We start from the raw sequence: 27,897 nt of genomic DNA on the forward strand, positions 1-27,897 counted from the left end.
CCACTGAATTACAACATTGGAGCGACATCGCTTTTCTTGAGCTGCTTTCAGACGCCTTTTGCAAGTATTTAAACCCTTTGAAAAAAGGCAACGAGGCTTGGTAAGAAATGTCCTACAAATTGTAAAAAAAAAAAAAAAAAAAATTATAAATTTATACAATTAATTAAAGAAAAATGGGGGGGGGGGACTAGGGAATATATATATTTATAATTTATATTATTACACTTTAAAATTATGTCAGATTTTTTATAAAAGATTTATTTATTGCATTTATTATTTATTTAATTTATAATTTAACAATGTATTTTTCCTTTTTTTAACTAAATGTCTTGTTTTTAATTTTCTCTTTTTTACTCATTTCTTGCAATTTTTTTGGTTCATTTCTTTTTTCTTTGCTAATTGCCTTCTTGTCATGTTTTTGAAAAAAAAAAAATCAAGCCAGTTTGCTCAGGTTTCAAAGGGTTAACATGTAAGGTGTTGGACTGAAGTGGCTGATATCACAGTTGAAGTATTTAAAAAAAAAAAAAATCAGAAGAAATATAGAAAATACTTATTTTATAAAATAATATCATTATCCATACAGAACATTATTTTGAATGTTTCAGAAAAAGAAAAACATAGAGCAAAATAATACATACACTACAGGAGGATAACTTTATATTAAAATATTTATTTCAGAAAAGGAACAGAAGCTTGAATAATAATAATAATGATGTCACCCACAAATGTAAAATAATAAAATTTCGTTTAGTCATCTTTGATAAATTATTAATTGCTGTTGTCAAAAATATGCAACAATTCCTAGAGAAAACCAGTTGGTTGTGGGGTTTTGAGCTTTGTTTCCTTTTTGTGTCACACTACCCTAAAACTTTAATTTTCAAAAATACTCCACAATGTTCAGAAATATTTTTTTTTTTTTTACATATTTTTTAAAAGAGCTAAAATTTCAGTTGCTATATATTTTTTTCTAAGCCACAAAATCAAACAAGCATAAAAACACATGGATATTATTTAGTCTGACTTAAAAACAACAATGAATTAAAAATGTTTTGAATAGAAATGTTAAAGTGAAGACATCCTGTACACACTCTGCTCTTTAGATGGCAGCAGTGACTCAAAACTTCAACATGATAAGAAACTAACAACTACAGTTACATGAGAATGCCTACAGTAGTACTGCTTTTACTTTGTTTCTTTCAGGATTGTCCTTGTGATAAAATACAAAATACAATACAATACAAAAATAATCACAATATTATGTACAAATACAGTGAGTTTTTTGAGTTCAAGTGTAAGCTGTTAGGTTTAAATTTAAGGGTATTCTAAAGTGTAAAGTGGGGACTATTCCATATCTTTGTTTTTTGTCAACTCATTCCAAAACCAACAGTGTTAGTATGTTTCTCAGTGCTTTCTCACTTTCCTACTCAAACTCAAGCCCACTGGTTCTTGCTGAAATCTTTAAAAACAGGTCACAAATATATAGTTTAATTTTCAAAAAAATACTCTAATTTCTGCAGACAGCTGGGCACTGTAGTTTGTAAAAAATGTTAGTCAAACAGGTGTAAATGGTGCAATTGACGGGGGACTATTTTCAGCAGTGGAATGATACACATTTGGTGCTCTAGTGAGGTACTATGACAATATATGTGAGTTTGACTCAAACCAAACCACAGTACCCATGTTCATCATAATAAAGGAACGAGTCAGACGGCGCAATGGCTGAGTTATTATGTGATTTTAATTATGTTAGTTGCATCATTCTAAGAATTGCAATCTCTCAACACTTTAGTCCAGACTGAAGTATCTTAGCAAATACTTAATGGATTGCCATTAAAGTTGTACAAACATTCAGGATCCCCAGAGGATCTATTAAGTTTTGAATCTACCACCATCATTAGTTAAAATTTTTATTTGTCCAGTACTTTGGTTCATGACCAGATACCTACAAACATGACTTTCCTGTTAGCCTCAGCTGTGCTTTGCATTTAGTGCTAATAATCAATCATTAGCATGCTAACACTGTAAAGTATGATGGTAAGAACTACGATGGTGAACATGGTAAACATCGGTATGTTGACATTTCAGTTATAATGTCTTAGTTTTAACCATCATACTCCACAGTGTTAGCATGCTAATGATTGCTAATTAGCACTAAATGCAAAGCACAGCTGAGGCTAATGGCAGGTTGACATTGCCACTGTGAGCATATATTAGCATGCTAACATTCTGTTCATGCAGCCCAGTCGCCAGGAGAAAATGTTGGGATTGTACGTTTCTGCAAACTACGTTATATTTGTGCGTTTTATCATACATATTATATTAATTTTTCTAAAATGATGCAGGATATGAGCTGGCTTTGTCATCAGGATGGTTTCCAACAGCTTCCTAGCCAGCAAACACTGTTTTTCAGTGACCTGTTGACGTGTTGTCAGTAGTGATAGTGCTACGAAAAGCGGTTGCTGTACACCCACACATTGCTACCTTTCCTGCTAGGATTCTGCCACCAAATGTGGGTATTTCAAGCAAACAACAGCGTTTGTTTTATTAGCAACCCATGACCACGCTTCAGCGGCTTTTGTGCCATTAAGCTGTTTTTGAGCAACCTGTTACCACTTTTCCAGTGGCTTTTATGCAACCTAGGGTGGGTACTTTCAGCCAAAACATGATCTTTTCCTAACCATGACCAAAAAACTTTGTGCAAAAACATAACTACATTTACCACAGCGTTGTTAGAGACATAACGTTTCAGTATCTGCTACATAATAACGTAGCAATGTAACATATTCATCGTTTGCAGAAACAGAACGCCAACATTTTTTCTTGCAGTTGGGTTGATTTATATCACATGGGATGAACAGTAGATTCCAATGTTAACAACTTGCGAATATTCACGTCATCAAGATAGTGGTATGATGAAAGAGAGGTTAAGCTATATCAGGCTATAGAGGCAACACTTATGGTCAGGATTTGTTGACAATAGAAAAAATATGGAATACCACCAGCCTTATACTTTAAGACAAATCAAAGAAACAGGGAAGGAGCGTTGGCCTGTGCTGTTCAGTCTTCTATTTCAGGATGTTCTATTCTGTATTTTAACCTAATAGCCATTCTGTACACTTTGCTCAGTTTGCTCCCTCAACTTAAATTTCTGCTCTGATCTACAGGAGAGGATACTTACAGATCAGCATGCAGACCTTTGCACTGAATATCAGTATGTGGTGTAAACCACAGCTGCCGTTTGGATAAAGTAGAAATGATGTTTGCACATCCAGTGGACTCTTCTTCCTGAGTCCGTTAGCTTACACTTCAGTGTTGCTCACCTCCCAAATCCTTGGTACACCTTTCTTAACAGTTGATAAGAAGCCAAGTAGCTTTGGGTGAGTATCCAAAAAACCCTCACCAAGTGCTTAAAGGGTCAGTCCACACGCAGCCCGTCCAGCTTTGCTTTGTCTCATCTGTCATCATGGATGGGGTACTGCCTTGACAGGAAGGGTCTTTTATGAGCAGGGATCTCATTCTTGTACTCATTGGCGTAGATAACCACCTTTCCAATGTCGTCTACTCTGCTCATGGGGCTGTAATCCATAGAGACCCCAGAGTCTGCCACTGCCATGTAGGTGTACCCAGGACCTTTGGACATCCAGGGGTGGTTTGGGTACTCAAAGCTGGACTGTGACGAAAGACGACCTGACCCAGAGCTCTGCTGCACAGATCCCAAGTCGGAGTGAGATTCACACAACAGCGTCTTTCTGGAAGCAAAAAGCACCTCAAGGGGTAAGGTCTCCTCGAGAACGTCATCCAGGTGTTCGTCTTCACTGCAGTTGTTGGCACTTAGGGTGACATAGGCATCTTGGGACTCCAGCAGAGATAATTGGGAGCAGGGAACAGGGTTCTGGTGGAGCGCCCGTAGGCGGTCCATCAGCCAATGGTCATGTGGTGTGGTTCTCCATCCGTCTGTCAGAGCAGAATCACCCCTTCCCAACGGCTCTCTCGCATCTAGCCCTGTCTTTATGTCCTCCTTCCTGCCTGTAGTCAAAGCTCGAGAGGCCTTGGGTGGAAGAGGTGGGAAAGGCAGTGCGGGACAAGGGCTGAGCTCGGACAGGACCTCCAGAGGAGAGGGGCATTCTTCTGGGTAGAAGAAAGCTGGAGTCATCCATATGCCTCCATTTGTCTGCCCCAACCACTCCTGTACAAAAACACAACAACGGATTATGACAACTCTGTAAATATTTCTGACTTAAGCCCCATTCACATGGGACTAGTATTACCATAGGACCTCTGGTAATTTGTAGTAATTGCGGCGATCATCTGTGATCTTAATCCTGTGCAAATCTGCCAATGTCTAATTTGTCAAGCAAAATTTACACCTCCAATTACCTACCAAAAGGCGAAGTGTTTCATGACTGTGCATTGTTTTGCCCTATGGAAGACATGTTGAATTCTGCTGACGGCGGTATCTCTAGCTGTATCGACACAACCATTACCTTCACTAGCGAGCATGCTAACAAGCTAGGCTGTTCTCATGCACTGTTCACACATTTTCCTCCTAAAAGTAGACTAAAATTTGTATATATCCCATGTAATCATGAGCCAGTAATTTAAGTATGACCTACGTATTTGGGAAGGCTGCGATCAGGCGACCAATGCGTTGACAGAGGTTAAGGAAGGAAGCAGTCCCGTAAGGAGGTAGGTTGGTGGGGTGGTTGTTGGGTCAAAAGCACAGGACTTGCCCCCAAGACTCCAGAACTGTGTGAACTATAAGTAAACTTTGAGTAATTTTAAGGTACGTCATCACCATGTTTCTTATTCCCTACACCTAACCAAAGTAACTTTACGTTAAGTACGTAACTTTATTTTAAGTCCGTAACTTCATTTATGGGGTGCTGATTCGTAGGATATCATAAACTGAATTATGATGCGGTGAGCAAGCAGCTAGCCAGTGTTGACATAACAACTGTGCATGGGGACCTACCAGCCTAAGTGCCGTAGGCAGTAACAACATTTGAACACAAGTGGTCTGCTGGAAAAGCATGATCGACACAGGTGTTAACGGCGATGTGTCTTGGCTGTCCACTTGAAGCCCCGTTTACACTGCCAGATTTTCGGCGAATGTTGGGCCGTTTTGCCGGCAAGCTGTGAGCATTGAGACACACAGCCAGATTGGCGAGTTGATCCGAGGTGCCCAATTCTTCCGCCTCGTAGGGTAGACATATTGGCAGAACCCTTTTAGTTTAAACAGACCGAGGCGGCCTTCCGCCACGGGAGGGGCTGTTGAAGACTTTTTTGAGGAGCTGTTGATGATGCCGCACGTGCGACCCACTGGCGGTGGATAAACAGGAAACAGCTGATAGCAGGAAGTAGCGAGCAGCTAGTAGCAAGAGGGAAACACAAACCTGACAGACACAGTAAAGGGGGCGCTAGCATGGCTGTAAACTTGTCTTGCTCTTACCTTGAAGTCTCCACCATAATCAGTGAAAAGGCCTTGGAACTTGCTGTCAGGAGTTGGAATAGTCGGCCAGATCTTCTTTACAACAAAACTGAAAAGAGCACAGATGCTAGAAATTTAATCTACATTTTTCTTTTTTTATTAATGAGTAAGTAAGATTCTGACAGAGCTAAATAAGCTGTGTGTGGCTGGTTATCCGACCTTCGGTGGGACAGGAGCACAGTGACAGACAGCACGATGAGAATGAAGGAGATGATAAGAGTCAGGCAGATGATGAGCAGGTCGAGCTCTGGAGGGAGCACAGAAAGATCAAAAACTTCATCACCGATAACATATAAATAAAATGTTCAAAAAAAAAAAAGAGGTAAAACCAATATTGGATCTTTGCATGTTTCCTTTCAAAAGATACCTATGCTGCTGGGAATATGTGACACCACTCACCTGCAGGCAGTGTTTCCATGAACACCGGGTAACTCCATGCACTCCAATAGCCATTATAGCTAATCCCATCCAGCTTCACACGGACTTGCACCTTGTACTTCTTGCCTGGCTGGAGGCCCCTCAGGATCAACTGTGAGCTGGCGCGTACCACCTCCACCTGCAAAACAGTCCTCAACTCATCAATACAGGTAAATGTCTTTCAGCAAACCTATATCTAAATCTAAATAACCGTCCTACCTGCACCACGTGGCTGTCCACTGTTGTGTAGCTGACCTCATACATCATGCTGTCATCCATGTACTTGAGAGGAGGAGGAACCCAGCTGACATTCAGCTGACCTTGCTTACTCATGTTCCTCACCGTCACGTTAGCTGGAGGGTCCAGCAGAACTGCCATGCAGAGAGACAGGAGGCAGTTTGTTAGGGAGGATTTTGAAGGAAGTCAAGGTAAGATCATTCCTCATCAAAAGTCTGTCAGACCCTGAAACACTGCTCCAGTAGCTTCACATACCCTGATGTCACATTCCAACCCAATCGGCAGATAAAATGTTGGCATTGTACGTTTCTGCAAACCACGTTATATTCGTACATTTTATCACATATATCATCGTTTCTGAATTGACATAGTATATGAGCTGACTTTGTCATCAGGACAGTGGATGGCATGACACCTACAGTAGGCCAGACAAGACACCAACAGACAACTAAACCAGGTGTTTTTAGTCATTGCATTGTTTCCAACAGCTTCTTAGCCAGCAAACGCTGTTTTTTAGTGACCTTTTGGTGTGTTTCCACCTGTGATAGTGCCACAAAAGCGGTTGTTTTTTTACCTAGACATCGCTGAGTTTCCAGCCAGAGTTTTGCTACGAAAAGTGTTTGCAATAGACCCAGACCTTGTGACATTTCCTGCTGGAATTTTGCCACCAAATGCAGGTACAACATACAGCCTAGGGCTCCTAATGTGGTAGGGCCGGCACTGCTTTTTTAGAGCTCATTCTCTAAAAACAAATAACCTGATGCAGCTAAAATCAATGTTGAAGTGAGTCGTGATGGTGCACTAAAACAGTAAAGTTATAGTCTGTACAACCAAAACTGAAAGAGATTAAAACACTAGAGCTGAGGGGAACTGCAAATGTGGGTGATAATGCTCAGTGAGTTTATCACCACAGCTTTGTCACCGCTTTCACACACAAGTGGTCAGTTGTTAATATGACAACATGAATTAAAACAGGAATTTTAGAGGCACATCGTTCACACACAAACCTTTTTAAGTTCTCTGACTGTACTGTGTAGTAGGTAAGGTAACTTACATACAAGCTCGATGAGAAGGCTGCGCTTGTGGAGCAGTATTCCCCCCCGGTGAACTTCTATGTCCATTTGGACAAACATCTGGGTTCGATTCAGGTGGCAGACGAACAGCCTCTTCCCGCCTGCTGCAGGGAGGACTCTCAGCGGGCACCTGCTGCTGTTCTCATTCCTGCTCGGGACAGAGGAAGACACACACACACCATGGCTTCAGAGAGAGGTCACAGAGCACTATGCTGAGTGGTATTATTAAGAACCATCTCTTTAAAAACAGTTTCAGTCACTCAAATATAGTTTTATCTGGGGCCTGTTAGTTGCATTACAAAAAGAGAAGAGTAAAGTAGTCCGTATAAGAACACCGGTACACTGACAGCACTGGACGCCACATGGCTTATTGTTACACACTGAATGTGACTCACTGGTAGGTATATGTGAAGGAGTACTGATCCACAGAGCCGGCCCTCTCTTCATCTTCCTCCCAGAAGCACGTGAAGTCCTTCCTGCCTTCAGCAAAGCACTTTGGGTTTTCTGGTTCCTCTTTCAGCAGAATAGACACTGAGGAGATAAAGACAAGTGTGAGAAGCCAAAAGCTCTTTGGTCACCTATACTGAAAGAAATAAACGTTTACTAAAAGCATTATTTGTTCCCAAAGTTTGCACTTAACTTACTTTAAAACTTTCTCTTTGTTTTCACAGCAGGTGACAATTAAAAAAAAAGTTGCCTTACCTTTCTTTTCGAAATCTCGCGCACCCTGGACGATGGAAGCTTTCCGCATGGCGCAGAAAATCACGAAAAGCGCCAACAGTCTGCTCAGGTGATCACATATCATCGTCCTGTCTTCTCTGTTAACGGAAAGACTTTGGCTTTCTTTTGCCAGAATGCATAACTGGAAAACAACCTGCCACTAACGCGTGTGCTGCAGGGGAGGCTTGTGTTTTTGTTTAGATACCAATGGATAGCGCACCGCGGTCACGCGCCTGCTTGTGAGCGATAAGGTGCGTAGAGCCGAGCTGTTTACTTTCTCCAAAAGTCAGTGGAGGGGCGGGGATACTCGTACTCTGTGGTTGATGGGCGCGAAGCATGCGCTCATTGATGTTCACGAGTTGTTTGTGTCGCTGTGGGGAGAGAGGAGGTGAGACATGGGCGTGCGTAAAAGCGCGCAAACGTTGGGTTAGATAGATAGATAGATAGATAGATAGATAGATAGATAGATAACGAAGCATGAGGAAAATGAAATATATACTTCTATATGTTTTTAAATGCGTATGTGTGAGCACTGTCTCGTGGCTGAACTGTAAATTAATCCCTGCACTTGCCCAAGTAACGGAAACCGCAGAGTGCTCACACACCTACAGCAACAGGCCTAAACGGTTTCTTATCTACTCACTGCACTCACGTTTTCTTCGTTTGACCAGCATTATCGGCGCTGCAGACACCCCTGTTTCTTCACCCATGATAAGTGGTCCAGGGGGGCGTAACGGCCCATCCCCGGCAGTTTAAATGCAATTCAGCGCCTCTTTACATCAGGTGACAGGGGGACAAGACATCCTGATCCCAGTGGGGTGGGAAGGGTACTGATGTAAAAGAGAAGCTGCATTTCACTCGCATGACGACATTCAGCTGCAGATGGTGAAACTTTTGAACCTAATTTCAGCTTCATTTTTAGGCCAGTTTGGTAAAAATGAATGTAAGTTTTGAAGTACACTGCTCAAAAAAAATAAGGGAACACTTAATGGTCACAGTATAACACCAGGTCAGTGAAACTTCAGGGATATCAATGTGTCCATTAGGAAGCACAAGTGATTGTGAATCAGTTTCAGCTGCTTTGGTGCAAATCGAAGTGACAACAGGTGCAATGGAGAGGCAAAAGCAAGACAACCCCCAAAAAGGGAATGTTTTTACATGTGGTGTCCACAGACAGTTGCTCTCTCCTTATCCTTCCTCACTGATTCTACTCTAGTTTGGTCTTCTGCTAGTGTACCTGCAGCCCAATCAGGTAGTCCAGCTCCTCCAGGATGGCACATCCATATGAAGGTTTGCTGTGTCTCCCAGCACAGTCTCAAGAGCATGGAGGAGATACAGTACCAGGAGAACGGCTGTTACACAAGGACAGGGCCGTAGAAGGGCATCAACCCAGCAGCAGGACCGGTATCTGCTCCTTTGTGTGAGGAGGAACAGGAGGAGCACTGCCAGAGCCCTACAACATGACCTCCAGCAGGCTGCTGGTGTGCATGTTTCTGACCACACTGTCAGAAACAGACTCCATGAGGGTGGCATGAGGGCCCCATGTCCACAAGTGCAGTGGTTCCAAACTGGTTAAGCCCAGCAAGGTCCACACTGTTTAATATATTCAGCATCATGTTGTTGAGCGAGTTTTCTGTCTCTGTTAAGTAGCTGTCCTTTAGACCCTCACTCTACAGAAGGAAACGGTACTTCAAATTAAAAGCTCTGTGTCAGAAATTCACTTACAAAGTTCACACATTCGCAAGTCGCTTGCGGTCCACTCAGATGGACCTGAGACCCACCAGTTGGGAACCACTGCTCTAGTGGGACCTGTGCTCACAGCCCAGAACCGTGCAGCCCGACTGACGTTGGCCAGAGAACACCAGAATTGGAAGGTTAACAGATGAGAGCAGGTTCACACTGAGCACATGTGAAAGAGTCTGGAGACGTCGTGGTGAATGTTACACTGCCTGTGACATCATCCAGCATGACCGGTTTGGCGGTGGATCAGTGATGGTCTGCGAAGACAGATCCCTGGAGGGTCACACAGACCTCCATGTCATAGCCAACAGTACCCTGACTGCTGTTAGGTACCGGAATGAAATCCTCAGAGCAACTGGTGCAGTGGGCCCTGGGTTCCTCCTGGTGCAGAGGGCCCTGGGTTCCTCCTGGTGCAGTGGGCCCTGGATTCCTCCTGGTGCAGTGGGCCCTGGGTTCCTCCTGGTGCAGTGGGCCCTGGATTCCTCCTGGTGCAGAGGGCCCTGGGTTCCTCTTGGTGCAGAGGGCCCTTGCTTCCTCCTGGTGCAGAGGGCCCTGGGTTCCTCCTGGTGCAGAGGGCCCTGGCTTCCTCCTGGTGCAGTGGGCCCTGGGTTCCTCCTGGTGCAGTGGGCCCTGGATTCCTCCTGGTGCAGTGGGCCCTGGGTTCCTCCTGGTGCAGTGGGCCCTGGGTTCCTCCTGGTGCAGAGGGCCCTGGGTTCCTCCTGGTGCAGTGGGCCCTGGGTTCCTCCTGGTACAGTGGGCCCTGGATTCCTCCTGGTGCAGTGGGCCCTGGGTTCCTCCCGGCCACGTGTCCAGAGTGTGTAGACAGTTCCTGGATGATGAAGTGTTGATGCCATTGACTGGCGCTCTCGTTCCCCCTGATCTAAATCCAACTGAGCACCTATGGGACATTATGTATCGGTGCATCTGACGCCTCCAAGTACAACCACAGACTGTCCAGGAGCTCACTGATGCCCCGATCCAGGTCTGGGAGGAGATCCCCCAGGACACCATCCACTGACTCATGAGGAGCATGCCCAGACGCTGTCGGAAGTGTTTACAGGCACGTGCGTTGCCCTAAAAAAATTCACGAGATGGATCAGCCTGTGACATCAATTTTTCACCACTGACTGTTGTCATGACATTTTGTTCTCAACAAATTACACAGTGTACATCAGTAAAGATTTTCAACTTGAATAATTCGTTCGTCAAGATCTGATGTGTGATTCAAGTGTTCCCTTATGTTTCTGAGCAGTGTATACAGAGGCCCTGCATGGGGAAGGTAGTTACTGACTTAGGTGGAAGGAAGAAGGGGATGAGGAAATCTGTATTGTTGTGGAGGACAATAGCAGTGTGGTTTCTCTGGTTCTTCAGATAAAACGTGAAAAAGCCCTGACCTGTGTTTTGGGGTTAGGAGGTCATAAATCACACGTTAGAAGCTGCTGTCACCACAAAAACATGTTGTGCACTCTGTGACTGATTTGTAAAAAGAACTAAAGTCAATGATCAGAAATGATACTGTCCCCTTTGTAATGAATATATTCTTTATTTCCATGTACACATTTCAACATACTCAATTTATTCTTGTTTATAAGATGCATTTTTTCCCCACAACGCTTCCATCCAACACATTCAGCACCTAAAATAAAGGGATCCAGTGAGCTGAGCTCCCCTCTTTCAGAAGGCGACCGATCAGGAATGCAACACAACATATAAATCATAAACATAAGAAGGAGAGACAGAACACACCCCAGACTAACAGCTCCGGATGCTCCAGACTTATTTGTACCAAAGCGTCAGTAGTTTCGGTGGTTAAAAATTCAGTATCAGCAGACAGGTTAGCACATTCAGTATGTGTTCAAGCAGCAGCCGCCATGAAGCTCCTTCAGTGGAACTTGCACAGATATTATACGCTCTGTGATTGCATTTAACCTGCACATATGTTGAAATACAAATGTAGTGTTATGAGTGTTGCACGCAGCCTCCTCATGCTAACTGCATCAAAGCTTAAAGGGACAGTTCACCCCAAATCAAAAACACATAATTTTACTCCTGCCTGTAGCGCTATTGATCAGTTGAGATTGTTTTGGTGCGAGTAGCTGAGTGTAGAGCTCGGTCTCACTCGGTTGTCGTCAAAATCCAGTGCTTGGGCGGTGACTTGTGGCAATGAAAAAAGGCTGCTTTAAACACTGGCATGACAAACGGACAGTCATGACGGAACAAGGCAAAAGTCAAGGTGGCGAAAGTCCAACTGGGTGGTGGATGGGTCCAACAAACACTGACTTTCACCCCAGGGAGCGGTGTTGCCGTCCCGTAAGATTCTAAAGCCAAACCCTGTTCTTTTTTCTGAAACCCAACCTCGTGTTTTTGTTGTTGAAGGAAAAAAAGTAAATGCGAGACTGTATGTAAACGGTAAATTTCCCGTGAAAACAGAAGTGCATCTTGAAAGAAGATGATGCATGTAACAGGCTGAAGTTGACGTCGTATGTGGAAGCTTGGTCACTCTACAACTTCCCGGTGCGTCAGAGGGAAACGCGGCAGGACAAGAACAAAAGCTGAGGCGGCGAAAGTGTTTCTGTGGCCCAAACCCAACCATGTGTGTTTGTTGTTGAAGGAAAAAAAAAGTCAATTCACGGTGTTGTACTGACGTAGTGCGTTTATTTTGAAAGAGACTGAAAGTAAACATTGAAGTTCCTGTGAACATAGAAGTGTATGTTGAAAGAAGAGACCAACGCACCCAGGGTACCTTGCAGGTTGTATCTCTCGAGGTGGAAAGTCCATGACCAAACGTCAATGTGCGACAAGGTCAGAGTGAGAATGTGTTGGTGAATCACAGATGTCTGCCTGCTCTCGCTTTGTGGTGCTAAAAAAACACCCCACATTTGAGCAATTTCACTTTCATCTCTACGGCTGATATCTGCAACACTCAGCAACTCACATCAAAACAATCTAGACTGATAAACAGCACCACAGGTAAGAGGGAAAATATGTATGTTTGATTTTGGGGGGGGGGGGGGGTGATCTGCCCCTGAGATGATAATATCAGCCATCTGTAAAACTATATCACTACTCAGCAGCGCACACTGGCAGCAACAACAGGGCCGAAGCACCAGTTGTGCAGTTGTGACCCAACGATGGGCTTTGCCATGGCAACGTGAGGCTGCTATCACGGAGCAGAGGTTACGGTTGATACTAACTGACAGTCAGTAGTCTGCACATGGACAGGGATGGTCAAATGGCACTGTTACTTTTTTTCTATTCCTGATTTATGGTGCAATCTAAAGTCTTTGTATTTCAATTTCATGAATCAGAGGTTTTCAGCAGAGGGAGGTCAATACTGACATGTTACAATATGTAAAGGAGCAAAAAAGCGTTTTAATGTACAGGTAGCTGATGGCGAATACAGCATAATGTGGAGAAGATAGAACCTCTTTCCATTCACTTCAATGACAAGATGAGACATTACAGTAAAGGCAAATAAAGTGACCCTTTTAACTAACATTGTGCACCAGCTCACTGCTTCTCCTGATAGTGGCTACAGCACATTTGAGGCCCGACATTTATCCTGCTCAGAGATCAGTGTTCTTCCCTTTCTGAGTACACACACACGTACACACACACACACACGCACACACACATACACTGTGCTGCATTTCCACAAAACAGTCATTATGTCAGTAACAAGAAAAAAGCATAATTCACCACTTTGTAAATACTCAGTTATGAAGCATAGTAGGTTTGCCATGCCAACTCTTTTGCCATGCTGCAGTTAGAGGAGCCGTGTGTGAGTGTGTGTGTTGTGTGTGTGTGTGTGTGTGAGAAGGCGATAAAGAAAGAGTGGCACAAAGGGGTTGAGCGAGGACATGCCATGAGGTCAGGTCATGTGATGAGTACAAGAGCCACCAGTGTTAAACGATATTTACCGCCACCGCCCTCCAGGTGTCTCACTATGAGTGCATGAGAAAAGGCTTCAGCAGCCTCCGAGAGGCGCTGAGGGAGGCGAAGGGCACCACAAGACTGGCATTAACATCCAGGTAAAGATGAGGTTCACAATGACACATGGTAGGTTCTCTTCATCATTGTTTATGCTTTTCATAACTGACCTCACATCTCACAATAGAGGGTGGCTACAGTGTCGAATCATCAGCACCTGATAATGACTTTAACCCGAAAAACAACATTAACGAATATATTTGTTTTCCTTAGCTTCACTGCACTGACATGTCCATATTTAGAAGAACACTTCTCCTGCAAAGTCAGCATTTGTGTTTCAGTTGTTCGCTGCAAAGTTACCTCGAATTTGTGAAGATAACTCTGTTTTTCTCACACGCCTCCACGATGAACGAAGAATCCAAAAAAAGCAAACATTCTTCATGAATTGAAGTCAATGGGGGACCGTGTTTAACACCAGCAAAACCATCCGTTTGCAAAATATATTTTTCTTTTGGGAAGTACTGAGTATATGACTGGTTACATGAGACTTGGGTTATACTGCATGAGCTGCGGAGACTTTGTAAACACATCATTACAAACTGCCTCATGCACAGCCGACTAGCGTGCCTGGGCATGCGTGTGCATGTGAACCACAAAAATAATGGTCGTAGCTATTGTGACATCACCCGTTGGTTTGTGGACTCTTGTTTTGAAGCATCAAATTTGGCATTTTAGCGCCATGTTGGTGTTTTGGAGCCAGAAGAGACCATATTTGGATGAGAGGGTGGAGCTGTGGAGGAACCGAGGACACTATTGACAGACCACCGAAGCCTGAATAAAGTGTGAACAGGTGAGTTATATAAAAATGATCTCCCTGGGGCTCACTTGGTGTAGCAGGTGGCCTGTGTACAAAGGCCTTGTCCTTGCTGCGGGTTTGGCTCCAACCTGTCACCCTTTGCTGCATGTCGTTCCCCCTCTTTCCCCCTTTGATGCTAACAACTGTGCTTTCAATTAAAGGCAAAAAGCCCTATTAAAAAAGCCCCTTGTACAGTTGTCGTGAATGTTGAAATTAGCTGCAGAGACCAAAAGGTTGGATTGAGCCTGCAGCCACTGCAGCAAGGACATGGTCTTTACACATGGGCGCCTGTTCTCCCAGCTGAGCTACTGGGCACCCCCAAAGTGTTTTTTTGCCAGGCTCTAAACATTTATTTCTGCTGTAAAGTTGGATATCTTAACATGGGGGTCTGTTGGGATTGACATGCTTTTGGAGCCAGCCTCAATCGGCTGTTCAGACAACTGCAGTTTTTGACACTTCCATGTTGGCTTCATTTTTCAGCCCCGGAGGCTGCTGCTTGGTTTGAACTCTGCCCAAACAGACCTGAATGTGTTTGGTAAGTACTCAGCATATAACTGGATAAATGAGACTTTGATTGTTGTACACATGCTGTGTGATATATGTTTGTTGCTAAATGCAGTACACGTTTACTTCAATTCATGAAGGATGTTTGCCGTTTTTAGGATTCTCTGCTCACCGTGGAGGCGTGTGAGAAAAGCTGTCTTCGCAAATTCACGGTAACACACGTGAGTCACTGATATACAAATGGTCATTTTGCAGGTGAACTATTCCTTTAAAGAAAGAGAAAACTTAAATTCTGAGTGTACTCAACATTTGATAAAATCTGATTTATTTTAAAGATTGATACCGCTCTCGCATCTGTACAGCAAATATGAAGCTAAAGGTGATTAGCTTAGCTTAGCTTAGCTTAGCTTAGCGTAAAGACTGGAAACAGGGCGGGGTTCACCCTGGACAGGTCACCAGACTATCACAGGGCTGACACATAGAGACAGACAACCATTCACACTCACATTCACACCTACGGACAATTTAGAGTCACCAATTAACCTGCATGTCTTTAGACTGTGGGAGGAAGCTGGAGCACCTGGAGGAAACCCACGCTGACACAGGGAGAACATGCAAACTCCACACAGAGGACCCTCTTGCTGTGAAGCGACAATGCTAACCACCGTGCTCCAAAGGTACCAAAATGGAAATGGATGAGTTTGTTTGTTAATCCAAACAAAAAAAAACAGTCTTCATGCAAAGCTAGGCTAACCGGCTGCTAGCTGTAGCTTCAATTCTAGCACACAGACATGAGAGTCGTATCAAGATAGCAAATAAACCTATTTCCCAAAATGTGGATCTGTTCCTTTAATCCTCACATAGTTCAATATGCCCTTTTCTGAGACGTACATCATTTCCAGTGTGCTGTACAAAACTGCAACCTAAGCACATGTGCTGTATGAATCTCAAACAAAACAATGGATGCTAAAAGTACAGCCGTCTACAGACACTATTTGGCACTGCTATTTTCGAGCTATCTGCACAAATATCTGACTTTAAAATGCTCATGTAGCAGCAGTGGTCAAGGCGGGTGATGTCGGGAGTGGACAGAGCACAGGGCAGGTTTTAGTGGACTATCAGCTCACCACAGAGCGGAGACAGGAAGTGGGCCTCTTTAAGGTAAAAGCCTGACAGACAGACAGGCCTAGGGAGGAGAGGGGTCTGACAGCACTGATGAAGATTATCTCAGCTAGCTGCCCTTCGGTTCATGCTGGGCTGTGTGGACAAAGCGGAGCGGCAGTGACGAGAGAGGAAGAGGTGCGGCACTTTACATGGTTGAGGCACAGAGAAGGAAGGTCTTCATGTATGAGTATCAGTGTGTGTGAGTGTGTGTGTTGGGGGAGCTGGTGTGAGGGCAGATGGTTTAGCAAGCACAGCCCCCGTGGCTCTCTGAAGGTGAGTCCTTAAGGGCCTGGTTCCTGTGGTTGGGTACGAGGTTCATGTCTCCCTCCATGCTCTCGTTCATCTTCTCACAGATGACGTCCACTAGACGCTCAAACACCTGCTTCACGTTGATGTTGTCCTTCGCACTGGCCTCAAAGAACTGGAAACCTGAGGGGGAGCGACATGATTTTATTAACTACGAACAAACAGATGTATACATATTAAAATCCACATAGACACACTGTACATGCATGAATATGGTATCATGGCAGAAGCCAGCAGGAAGAAGTTTTATGAAAATACAAGAAAGAGTTTCTACCGAGATCCTCTGCCAGCCGCTGGCCGTCCTCTGTGGGTACGAGCCTGTCGTCCTCCAGGTCACACTTGTTACCGACCAGGATCACCTGAGCATTGTCCCACGAGTACGTCTTGATCTGCGTCGCCCTGTAGGAAAGACATAATACTGCCTTAAAGAAGCTGTTTACACTGACACAAACAACTGGGAGCAAAAGTTGCATGACGTGTAACACAACAGCGTCAACATCAAGTGTGTAGTTTCACACAGATGTTGATTCGGCTCTGTTACTGTCTCCACTGCTGGCTTCACAGTGGAACAACAATGCCCAAAGAAGAATGGTGAGGCAAAATAGCGGTGGAACATTCCCGCCTTGTACATGTCTCACAGTCTACATGAATAAAAGCAACAAAAACAATGGATATATAAAGGAATACAGAAACCAACCAGCAATTAAATATTAACTAAAATTGTTGGTGGACACTTGTTTATATAAATTTAAAGTGTCTCCAGTGACACGTATAGGAAAACAGTATTTGCAGCATCAATTTTGGTTGCATCTGGCAAAGCCTGTTGATTTATAAAGCCAATTCAGCAACAGAGCAATTCAAGAAACACATTATAAAAGGACATCTTAATACGATTAAAAACAGTCATTAAAGGGATAGTACACGCAAAAATGAAAATTCAGCCATTATCTACTCACCCATATGCCGTGGTGAAGTTTTAGAGTCCTCACATCACTTGCAGAGATCCAAGGGGAGAGGAGGTAGCAACACAACTCCACCTAATGCAGGCTGACGGCGCCCCAGATTCAAACGTCCAAAAACACATAATTGAAACCACAACATATCTCCGTACTGCTCGTCCGTAGTGATCCAAGTGTCCTGAAGCCCCGACATAAAAAGTTGTTTGGAAAAACCTCATTTGAACTCTGTTTTTAGCCTCATTGTAGCCTGTAGCTCTGACTGCCTCTCTGGACACCGCGCCACGTGTGGTCAGCCACCATTAGGGCTCATTTATGCTCCCTTTACATACGAAAATGTATACGTCCGTTTCAGACGATGTTACCGTCACTGCCCACATACTTCCATGCACCCTTTACGTTGGCATGGATGTTAACCAATATATCCACCAGGGGGCAGCCCAGCCTCAAAAGTGTATGACAACAACAAACTCAAAAACAAACATGGCGACTGTGGAGGAGATATTGATAATGTACCTCTTGCATAAAAGACAAAAAGCGTTGTAGGAGGCGGTGGTCGGTGAGGCTGTTAAATACATCGCGACTGGAGGACAGAGAATTCTTTTCTCTAGTACTGCCGATGAAAGAAGTTGAATTTTTATTTCTTCTTCATGTCTCACTAGAGCTACGTATCCGGTAGTGACAGCAACACTGCCCCCACGGTTCCCGGTGGTACTGCTCCGTTTGGCCCGTATCCGTAAGCTTTATGGAAACGTGCAGAAATACGGACGAAATGAACACAGAGCACGGACAGAAGGCTCCGTCCGTATCCGGATCCGTATTTACCGTTGAGCATAAATGAGCCTTATTAGGTGGAGTTGTGTTGCTACCTCCTCTCCCCTTGGATCTCCGCAAGTGATGTGAGGACTCTAAAACTTCACCTGAGCCTCCCTCGGCATATGGGTGAGTAGATAATGGCTGAATTTTCATTTTTGGGTGCACTATCCCTTTAAAGAGCTAAAACTAAAATAAAATAACACAGGTATAAAATACTGTAACAAAAGTTATGCTGTGGTGTAAGAAATAAACAATTATTTGATTCAATTATTTGACTGGGCTGGAATTGATCCTGCGGCTGCTGCGGCAAATACATCACCTTTGTATATGGGACGCCTGCCCTTCCCACTAAACCACCTGGCGCCCAGATCTTGAGAAGTCTTTGAGGTCATCTAACAAAATGACAAATGGGAAATTTCTCAAACTCACCAGTCCTGAACGGCGTTGAAGGAGTCCTGGTTGGTGATGTCATACATGAGCAGGAAGCCCATGGCTCCTCTGTAGTAGGCTGTGGTGATGGTGCGGTAGCGCTCCTGTCCTGCTGTATCCTGCACACACACATTTTATACTTATTAAGATCTACAAAACAAACCAAAATCCTCAGTTCCTCTGTGATCATGCAGTGCAGGGTTTGAAACCACAAGGGGGCAACATTGTTCAATCTATGACTTGTTGCCACAACACTTAACCTCTTAACAAGTCAGAGTTACTGACACAGCACATGTGTCAGTGAGTGGTCTCCTCCAACACCACTGTCTACATCAGAAACATGTGGCACAAAGCCAATACATGTATTCATTAAAGACAGTTGATTTAATTAAAAAGTAGAGTTACTGCCCTGCGGTTGTACGCCTCTGAGCAAACATGTCAGTGAAAACATGGATGTTTCACACACAGAAGATCTATACAATCAGCACAGTTTCAAGATTAGAGTCACAAATTCAGTATCTGACCAAATGTCTCCCCTTCTGTTCCTGAGATATGATGTTGAGTAAAGTGTTTTATGCAGAACATTATGATGTCACAGTGAAACGGACCTTTGACCTTTTGGATATAAAATGTCAGCGCTTCATCGTTTTAATTTAATAGACATTTGTGTGAAGTTTTGTCATAATTGGCGAATAAATTCTTGAGTTATGGCCAAAAACATAACTTCTAATGAGTTTACGTTTGTGTCAAATTTTAGGAAATTTTCCCAAGGTGTTCTGGAGATATCATGTTAACAAGAATAGGATGGATGCAAGGTCAAAGCAACCTTGACCTTTTACCACCTTAATCTAATCATTGATCAACAAAAGGCTGTGGACATGAGACATGAGAGACACAGGCAATTACTGCAAACTCAAGACCCCTGAGGGACTTTGGTTGGAAAAACCTTGTGCAATTCTTTATCACACTGAGACTACAGCACTGCGAACAGGCCGACAGAGCCACGGCTTTGGTTGGAGGCAATGCGGAACCTCACTGGACAATCATCGTCATGTTTTCTAGGCCCAAAAACACAACCATATTGGCGAGAGACTGCAGCAGAGAATCATAAGATAACTGGGATGGATTTAGTCTACTCATTTGTCACATTATACTTAGGAAAAATATCTGAAACTGTGCCACACAAAGATAAATATCTATCAAAGATTCTTTTGGCAAGTAGCAGGAAAGTCATGACTCACAAATGGTGGCAAGTTGATCCTCTGACACTGGCCCAATGGCTGAAGATTATAAATGAAACATACTGTATGGAAAGACTTTTATGTGAAGGCTTGAGATGGAAAAATGTGAAAAATACTGGGGGACCTTGTAACCTTTGACCTTGGAACACCCGTGACGACCTCATGTTCTTTGTTTCTTAAATAAAAAAGAATTACAAAAAAACAAAAATGGGCTTTTAAATTTTAAAGGAAAAGGTCTTCATAAATGCAATAAATGAAAATACAGATTAAAAAATAAAGATACACTGGGGTACAAGCTTACAGAAAAACAAGGTATATTCAGTCAGAGGATTCAGGGAATAAAGTTGCATAATCTTCCAGAACATATGACTATATCGATATCAGCGTCAGTTACCGGCCATGAGTTGATATATATCAGCATATTGGATATTGGCCAAAAATCCAATATCATGCAACCCTATAAAAATATAACATTCAGTTTAGTCAAGTCTGCATTCATACCACTTTTCAACCACATTATGACCATTTACCATCAACCATTTTCACTGTTACAGATTCCTCGGCTCTGATTGGTTGTTTTCGTTCAGTCGCAGTGGATTTTATTGATTATATCCACAGACCATCTCATGTACTGCTGTGTAGATATTTTCAACAAATATGACACAAAGGTCTTTTTTTTAATAAACGTTACCAACTACAGCTTTAATAGTTTGCTCAAAGAACAGAAATGGATTAAATGTCAACCATGTTTTCATCACTTGTAGACTTTCCTGCTTGCCTAGTGCTTTTCACACATGCTTAATCTCAACAAATAAAGTTCAGGTGTTACAAATGGCTTCAATTTATTTATTTTTTTGATACAGTAATTTCTGTCTTTGCCACCAGCTGAGCTGTTTTACAACCTGGCAGCTGCAGCACCTGAGAATCACTGTGAACCACTGGTCTAGTTAATCATTGGTAATGGTTGGCCAGTAAACTCAAATCAGTTTCTTATCAAACTGACATTTATTGCTACAACGCTACGAGAAGCTTGTGACAGTAATAGTGAAGTCATTTGATTTATCAAAGGCATTATAAAATTAAATTAAAGTCACAGTTTACCTCTAAGCAAATTGGTTTGATTTCTTTCAAAAATAAATAAATAAATAAATAAAAAAAAAGAGAAGGCAACAAATTAAAAATTAAAAAAAATATAAACAAAAAAAAAAATCTGTAACATAATTTCAATCATAATTCATTCAATTTAATCATATTTCATATATTCATATTTATTTTTAATTATAATTTTAAATGTATAATTGCAATAATTTATTAATATAGTTTTCTGGACATTTCCCCCTTTTTCTGGTTGTTTTCTGGTCATATTTTACAAGTTTCTTGCTCATTGTCTTTTGCATTGCCAATGTCAACGAGCAATTTAATTAGCAAAAAAAAAAATATATATATATATATAGTTAATTTTTATATTTTTTAAATGTATCTAGTAACATAATTTTAATTATTATCAAATAATTCAATTATATTTATATTTTTCATATTCATATATATTCATATTTATGAATTTATTTAATAATAATCTTAAATATGTAATTTTAATAATTTATAAATATAGTTTTCTAAACATTTTCCCCATTTTTTTAATAACTATTTTTTTTTTAGGTTATTTGTCATATTTTACCAGTTTCTTGCTCATTGTCTTTTGCATTGCCATTGTCAATGAGCAATTTAATTAGCAAAAAAAAAAAAAAAAAAGTTCAAAGAAAAGAAATAAGAAAAAAATATGGTTAATTTTTGTATTTTTAAAATTTATACAGTGAAATAATTTTAATCATAATTAATTAATTCAATTATATTTATATTTTTCATATTCATATATATATTCACAATTCTTCATTTATTTAATAATAATTTTAAATATGTAGTTCTAATAATTCATGAATATAGCTTTCTTAACATTTTTCCCTATTTTTCCAATATTTCCTTTCTCTCTCTTTTTAATAACTATTTTTTTTAGGTTGTTTTTTGGTCATATTTTACCAGCTTCTGGCTCACTTGCTTTTGTTCATGTTTGTTAAAGGAATCAAACTGACGCTCAGGTTTAAATGCTTGTGACAGGTGTCTGAATGCAGCACAAGAAAACCAATATCAATCCAGGCTTCAAGGGGTTAATTTGTAGTTTTTAAAAAAAGGTAGCTGTGGATCTATCCTGATGGGAAATATAAGTCCAAGGGATGATTGTACTCCAAGAAAGCTTCATGCGTTTCTCTCCTTGGCTTCACACCACACCAAAATGCCACTAGCTGCACTCGGCATAATCCACCAGAGGATGACATTTAGATATGAGCTCCCGTCACAGTCATTTCTCATCAAACCAGGACTTCCACGTCACATCAATAACCAGCCAGCAAGAAGAAACACACAGATAAGAGAAGGGAGAGCGTCACAGAGTCAGAGGAGAGGCAGGTTTATCAGAGGCATCTGCTAATTAAATAGAGGCTATGTGTGATGTCACAGCCGACACTTAGAAATAGTTTAGTGGAGCTCAGACCAAAAAGATGGAACAGATAGACTGAGATTAACTCCCCTCTACTCTCACAGTTACCTGGTAACCTGCTCTCATTTGCATCTGGGGTCTAAGTGTGTTTCTGTGTTTGATGTTTCCCTCACAGTGAGGAGGAGGAGGAGGAGGAGGAGGAGGAGGAGGAGGAGGAGAAGGAGGCAATGGAGGGGGAGGGGTGGGTTGTCCAGGTTACCAGAGGCCATTGAGGGTTATGAATGTTCCATTACAGCCCGTACTGCTCCGGGTGGTCGGCCCAAATGATCCTTCTCACTTTACAAATTGGACAAGACAGAACGTCGTCTGCTGCACAGATCCTTCTATCAGAGACAGCAGCACGGAAAACAACACACTGGTTAAGGCCTTTACACACCGGGGCCGTTTGTCTTTTTCTTCTTCAAACTTATTGTCATTTCACACAGAATGCAAATATTTCACTGCAAATTTTTGAGCATCAGTTCTTCTTTTACAACACCAATAAAGGCATCAACCAATCACGCTGTGCAGAATAGAGTCACGTCAAAACATCACGACCTGTTGCAAAATATTCACAGGAAAGTATTTCACATTTTTGCGTTGTTTATCAGCCACGCGTCGCCTCCGGAGTGCAAGGCTGTTACCGTTGGATTGGTTTCCGGTGTTGCTGGTGTGGTGCAGTGACGGAGTTTAAACTAGTTTGATTTTATGGATCAAGCTAAACCAGCATTTGTCTGGCAGTACCTGTGCTGATGATGTCACAGCGCTAACTTGTAATAAAGCTCAGTGTTAAGTTCAATCAGCTGACTATGGGCCTTCACTCTTCTAGTTATCCAATCAATCTTCGCCACGATCTTTATCAGCCAATCAGGATGCTACTGTTAAATTTCAAATCTACTCTTTCCTCTGCTGCTGTCAGCCGCCATTTTAGGCAAAACTTTCCCACTCTCCTCCAGCTATTGTACCCAGAGTCTAGGACAAGCTCAACTAAGACTCATCCAAATCCAAATCCCTCATCCAGATCATCAGCACTTCTCCATGTTCTTCACATCTTCACCTCATCTCATCTTCACCACCAGCATCTATTTCCTGGGGAGTTCCCTATTTGACTTTAGACTCATCACCGTCCTTAAATCATACCATCTCGATGGGTCTAATCCCCATAGACTTTGCACATTCTTATGTGCACATGTTAATAAATATTATTTTCACTATAAAAATGAGTCTCTCCTGATTGACCTGCATTAGTGATAAGCAACATGACAACCTGAATAACATGATGTTTCTTTATGAACGGACTAAAGGAGCCACTAGTGTCTGACAGGCTGTGAGCCAAACACAGCAACAGGTGAGAAGGGGAAACAAGCAGCGCACATTGTTCGTTTACTAGAAAATGTATGTGTTTTTTGGGCAACAAGACGAGACAGGAAAACTTAATGCCAATATAGACTCACAAGTCAGTCTTTAGACGCTTTGCTTAACTAAAGACTGATGTCTTTCTCCCTGATTTTGTGTTTAGATGGGCGGATACAACAAACTCCCTACGTTGCAGAACCAATAGTAAATCTGCAGGGCGGTCCTTCGATGGCTCGCTGAACTCTTGTGCTCGTAAACATAGTCCCACTAGAAACACGTGTAGCGGTACAAAATGGCTCAAGTCGCTATAAGTCCTTCATTTCCACAATCTTGTGGACTGAGCACACGTTTGATAAAACGGAGTTAAATCTCTCGGCATCCATTTTCAAGCTCTCTGTGTGTTTGTGTCCTTGCGGACGAGAAAAGGGGGAGCGCACATTTCTAGGAGGGCGTGTCCTTTTCAAAAATGCAAGAGGCGTTGCTTTGTTGCCGGTCGTTTTCACCAGTGTGCTAAACACACTTTAGAAAGGAGCGTCCCCAGACTATCAGAAGCCGGAGATCTCTGATTGTCTGGTGGCGACTGGTGAGACTAATGCCAATATGGCTACATTTTGGATTTGAAGCCGATGAAAGAGGTGTCCTAATTGGCAGCAAGTTTAACTGAACTTTTGTTGGATGCCCTGTCCTGTCGCTTTCTTTGAAAGCACAGCAATGGAGGAAGAACAGCTGGTTAATGAAGCTGAAATGAGGATGATCGATACCTCCTTATTCGCTTCACTGATTTATTTACATGACAGAACAGAAGAGCATTTTTAAAGGTCCAGTGTGTAGACATTAGGATGATATATGGGCAGAAATGGAATAACAGAACTATGCTTTCTTCAGTGTATAATCACCTGAAAATAATCCAGTTTTCATGACCTTAGAATGAGCCATTATATCTACAGAGGGAGTTGGTCCTCGTCCACAGAGACTCCACGTTGCACTGCCATGTTTCTGCAGTAGCCCAGAACAGACAAACCAAACACTGACTCCACATAGGGACATTTATGTTTTCACCGTAGTTAGCAGCCCCTCCACGACGAGTGTCAGAAAAACCCTGATTTTTTTAAATGTGAAACTGCTTTATTCAGTGTTTTTACCGGTTTAAATCACCTGGTCCGTTTATTTTGGACGGATAATTCTGTTCCTGGTAAAAGCTCCTGAATGTCTGGATTAGAAATAAAATGAGCACACTTTCAGTTATCAGAGAAAATAGGTGAGCACCATCAGCAGGTGTTGCGCTAGCGGCCTGTCTGCAAAGGTCCAAACAGCGTCAGAGAAACACTGATTAGTAACATGAAACTGCTTCATTCTGTGATTTTACCAGTTTAAATCATCAGGTCTGTCTGTTTTGGAGAGGAAGAAACCTCCACAGATAAATCAGCTCCCGGTAAAAACCTCCTGAGCAAAGAACACTGAAGGAATCCAAACCAGGAGAAGTTTCAGCAGGTTGCAATCTACAAACCTCACCGCTACACACTAAATGTCCCTAAATCTTACACGCTGTTCCTTTCATGTATGCAGTATTCACTATATATTCACAGACAGCTCTGATGTTGTGATGCAAACAGTTGGGAAACAGTGTCATTAAGCTCCACTCAAGTGCAACACCTGGTGGTTAAACTGGTATACCAGTTTGGTCCAGTGTTCGGCTCAATATCAAACCGGTATGAAAGTTTTTACACTGGCTCAGCCCTCCTTGTTATATCCTATTATTCTCTCCAGTGCCACAGCCAGACTCTGCTTCCTGTCAGGGGTTATTTCTGTTTCATTAAAGTGTGAAATATTCCAGGTCCATCCTTATCTCGTCCATGCAGAAATGAACAAATATTTGGCAGCGTAATAGGACATCTAACCAAATAGACTGTCTCCAGGGTTGCTATAATCAACCCCAGCCGGTAAACAAAAGCTGCTCCCTCATGTGTATATGTATGATGTTAGATAGGGAGGAGTTTAAATCAGGCCTCTGCTCGGCCAGAGACGTCACTGGGACCCTGATCTTTAAACATACGTCAAATGCGTTTATATTAGCTGCCAACACAAAGCAGTGGCACACACACACACACACACACACAGGATATGGTCCCCTGGGCTACCACACACAACACACACACACACACATACACACCATGTGTGGATGTGTTTATGCTAAGTGTGCGAAAGGTGTGTGCGCGTTTGCTCAAAGATCAGAAACGTATTTCCATGACACAGAAAGGAGGGATGTAAACAATATGTGTACACAGTGTGAACACATTGTACATATGCCTGGGCTCTGTGTAAGGGCCATGTGGTGTGTTATCAGGCCAGTTTCCATGATACACAAAGGCAGCCTCGCAGCTGGCAGAGTGGGATCATCAACAATTGTGTAAGGAGTCTCTTACAGATGGTGTTCAACAGGAGCTGACACGATTTTAACAGCCAGGAAATTTCACAGAGTTGATTATTAACACCACGCAGGGGAGGACTCGTTTTGAGGACATGCCTGCCTGTCCCACGCCCTTTACATACACTGCCACGAAGCGCTGCAGTAAATCTTCCTTACGTCTCCGTCAAACGCTGATAGGGCACTTCCTCCACTTCCTGAGCTGAGGAAATACCAGCTCTCTTTGTCATTCACCAGCCCCATCAGTAGTTACGTCCAGGCCAGGCACGCCACCGTCTCCTAACCAGACTAATCACATCATTACCCAACACACATTATAGAGTCATTACAGTTAATGCCTTCGCCCTCCTCCTCCTCTGCTGTTGCGATATCACACACCGCTCAAACACTGCATGTCATTTAATGAGGGACACGTTTAGTCAGGTAGTGTGTGTTTTGGTGTGGGCTCCTCTGCTGCTGATTCATCTCGGTCGCCGTTTGTGTATCATACGGTGGCTCATACATTGTTGGCTCAAATGAATCATCTGTTTGAACAGCCTGAACGTTGTATATCAATAGGATTTGTAGTGTGCTGTGAGGACTGTGTGCTGGAGACAAATTAAGGACACACTTTAAAGCAATGATACAGAGGTTACAGTTTTTATTGAGACTGTCAGGGACTCGCAGGCTAGGCCAGCACCCCCCCATCTATCATCCAGGTCCCTTACCACCCCCATCAGTTAAAGTGTTGGCTGATAGTCTTCCCTGAATGTTACTGTTGATTATTGTTTTGTATTATGTCATTAAAAACAAACAACAGATTTTATTAAACTGGACTACCTATCTTCTGGTTTTATTTGTCTTCTGTAGGGCCGCCCCCTGATACTCAACTAAATGTTAGTCGACCAGAAAGGTCATTAGTTGGCAAGATTTCATTGGTCGCGTAGTCGCAGAGAAAAACCCCCAAAAAACAACATAAAACTCTGATAGGAGCCGCGACTTGTCAAAACAAATCAAAAACGTAACTTGAAAGGACAGAGACAGGAAGTGGCTACGCTCAGCAGTCAGACAGGAGTCACGTTACAAACCAATCACAGCCGACAGATAGCTTTCCCTTCTTCTGTAAATATTCAGTCTGATAAACACGGAGAAGTTGATCATGTTAGTGCAGGGCTACCCAGAGCTTTACATCTGTCCCACGGGCGATAGGCCTACACACTTCTAAACAGCTCCTGGAAGAAGATCAGCTCTGCACTCAGGACTTCAGGTAAAGATGCTATCCTAAAGACGCAGCATGTGTACGGCCCCTAATCTCCAGGGCTGGTACCTGCGGTTATTCCACAGGCTAGTTAATAACATGTCGGGCAGGAAATCCAAAGTGTGGGATCATTTTGAGAAGGTGAAGGACGAACCCAAGGTGATATGTAAACTCATCTTCATTGGTCGACTACAAACATGACGTAGGGTGAATATGCTTAAAGTGGGACAATGGGCAAACTGGGACAGTTAAGCTTAATCATATTTATCTTTACATGTGTATACTTATATTACTAAAAATCATCATTGAGCTCATCATAGGTAAGTATGAGATTAAAAAACATTGGTTCTGTGTCGATGACATCACTTCTGGGGGCGTGGCTCACCATATTCAACTCCCTAAAATGAAATAGCGTTTTGAGGTGAAAGATGTTAGTGTTCTAGAAATATGAAAACTGGTGGATAGTTTG

The 27,897-nt window shown here is 42.6% G+C and overlaps 2 protein-coding genes across 2 annotated transcripts in view; both read right to left on the reverse strand.

Annotated features, from left to right (window-relative positions):
* Positions 1-331: 331 nt before the first annotated feature.
* On the reverse strand, positions 332-8,189 carry epor (erythropoietin receptor). The gene is made up of 8 exons (XM_033643726.2): positions 7,918-8,189; positions 7,611-7,746; positions 7,197-7,363; positions 6,125-6,276; positions 5,888-6,044; positions 5,648-5,735; positions 5,450-5,537; positions 332-4,186 (listed from the first exon to the last, which is right to left on the reverse strand). Exons 1-8 carry the CDS (start codon positions 8,018-8,020, stop codon positions 3,452-3,454), a joined length of 1,626 nt encoding a protein of 541 aa, XP_033499617.1. The 5' UTR covers positions 8,021-8,189; the 3' UTR covers positions 332-3,451.
* A 3,008-nt stretch (positions 8,190-11,197) lies between these two features.
* Positions 11,198-27,897, reverse strand: part of rab3db (RAB3D, member RAS oncogene family, b) — a 33,247-nt gene continuing 16,547 nt past the window's right edge. Inside the window, exons 3-5 of the mRNA XM_033643779.2 lie at positions 18,637-18,755; positions 16,710-16,834; positions 11,198-16,558 (exon numbers count right to left, since the gene is read on the reverse strand). Coding sequence (XP_033499670.1) covers positions 16,371-16,558; positions 16,710-16,834; positions 18,637-18,755 — 432 coding nt within the window. The 3' untranslated portion in view covers positions 11,198-16,370. The remainder of the gene's footprint in view (positions 16,559-16,709; positions 16,835-18,636; positions 18,756-27,897) is intronic.

Source organism: Epinephelus lanceolatus, chromosome 18 (assembly GCF_041903045.1).
Source record: "Epinephelus lanceolatus isolate andai-2023 chromosome 18, ASM4190304v1, whole genome shotgun sequence".
NCBI classification, from domain to species: Eukaryota; Metazoa; Chordata; class Actinopteri; order Perciformes; family Serranidae; genus Epinephelus; species Epinephelus lanceolatus.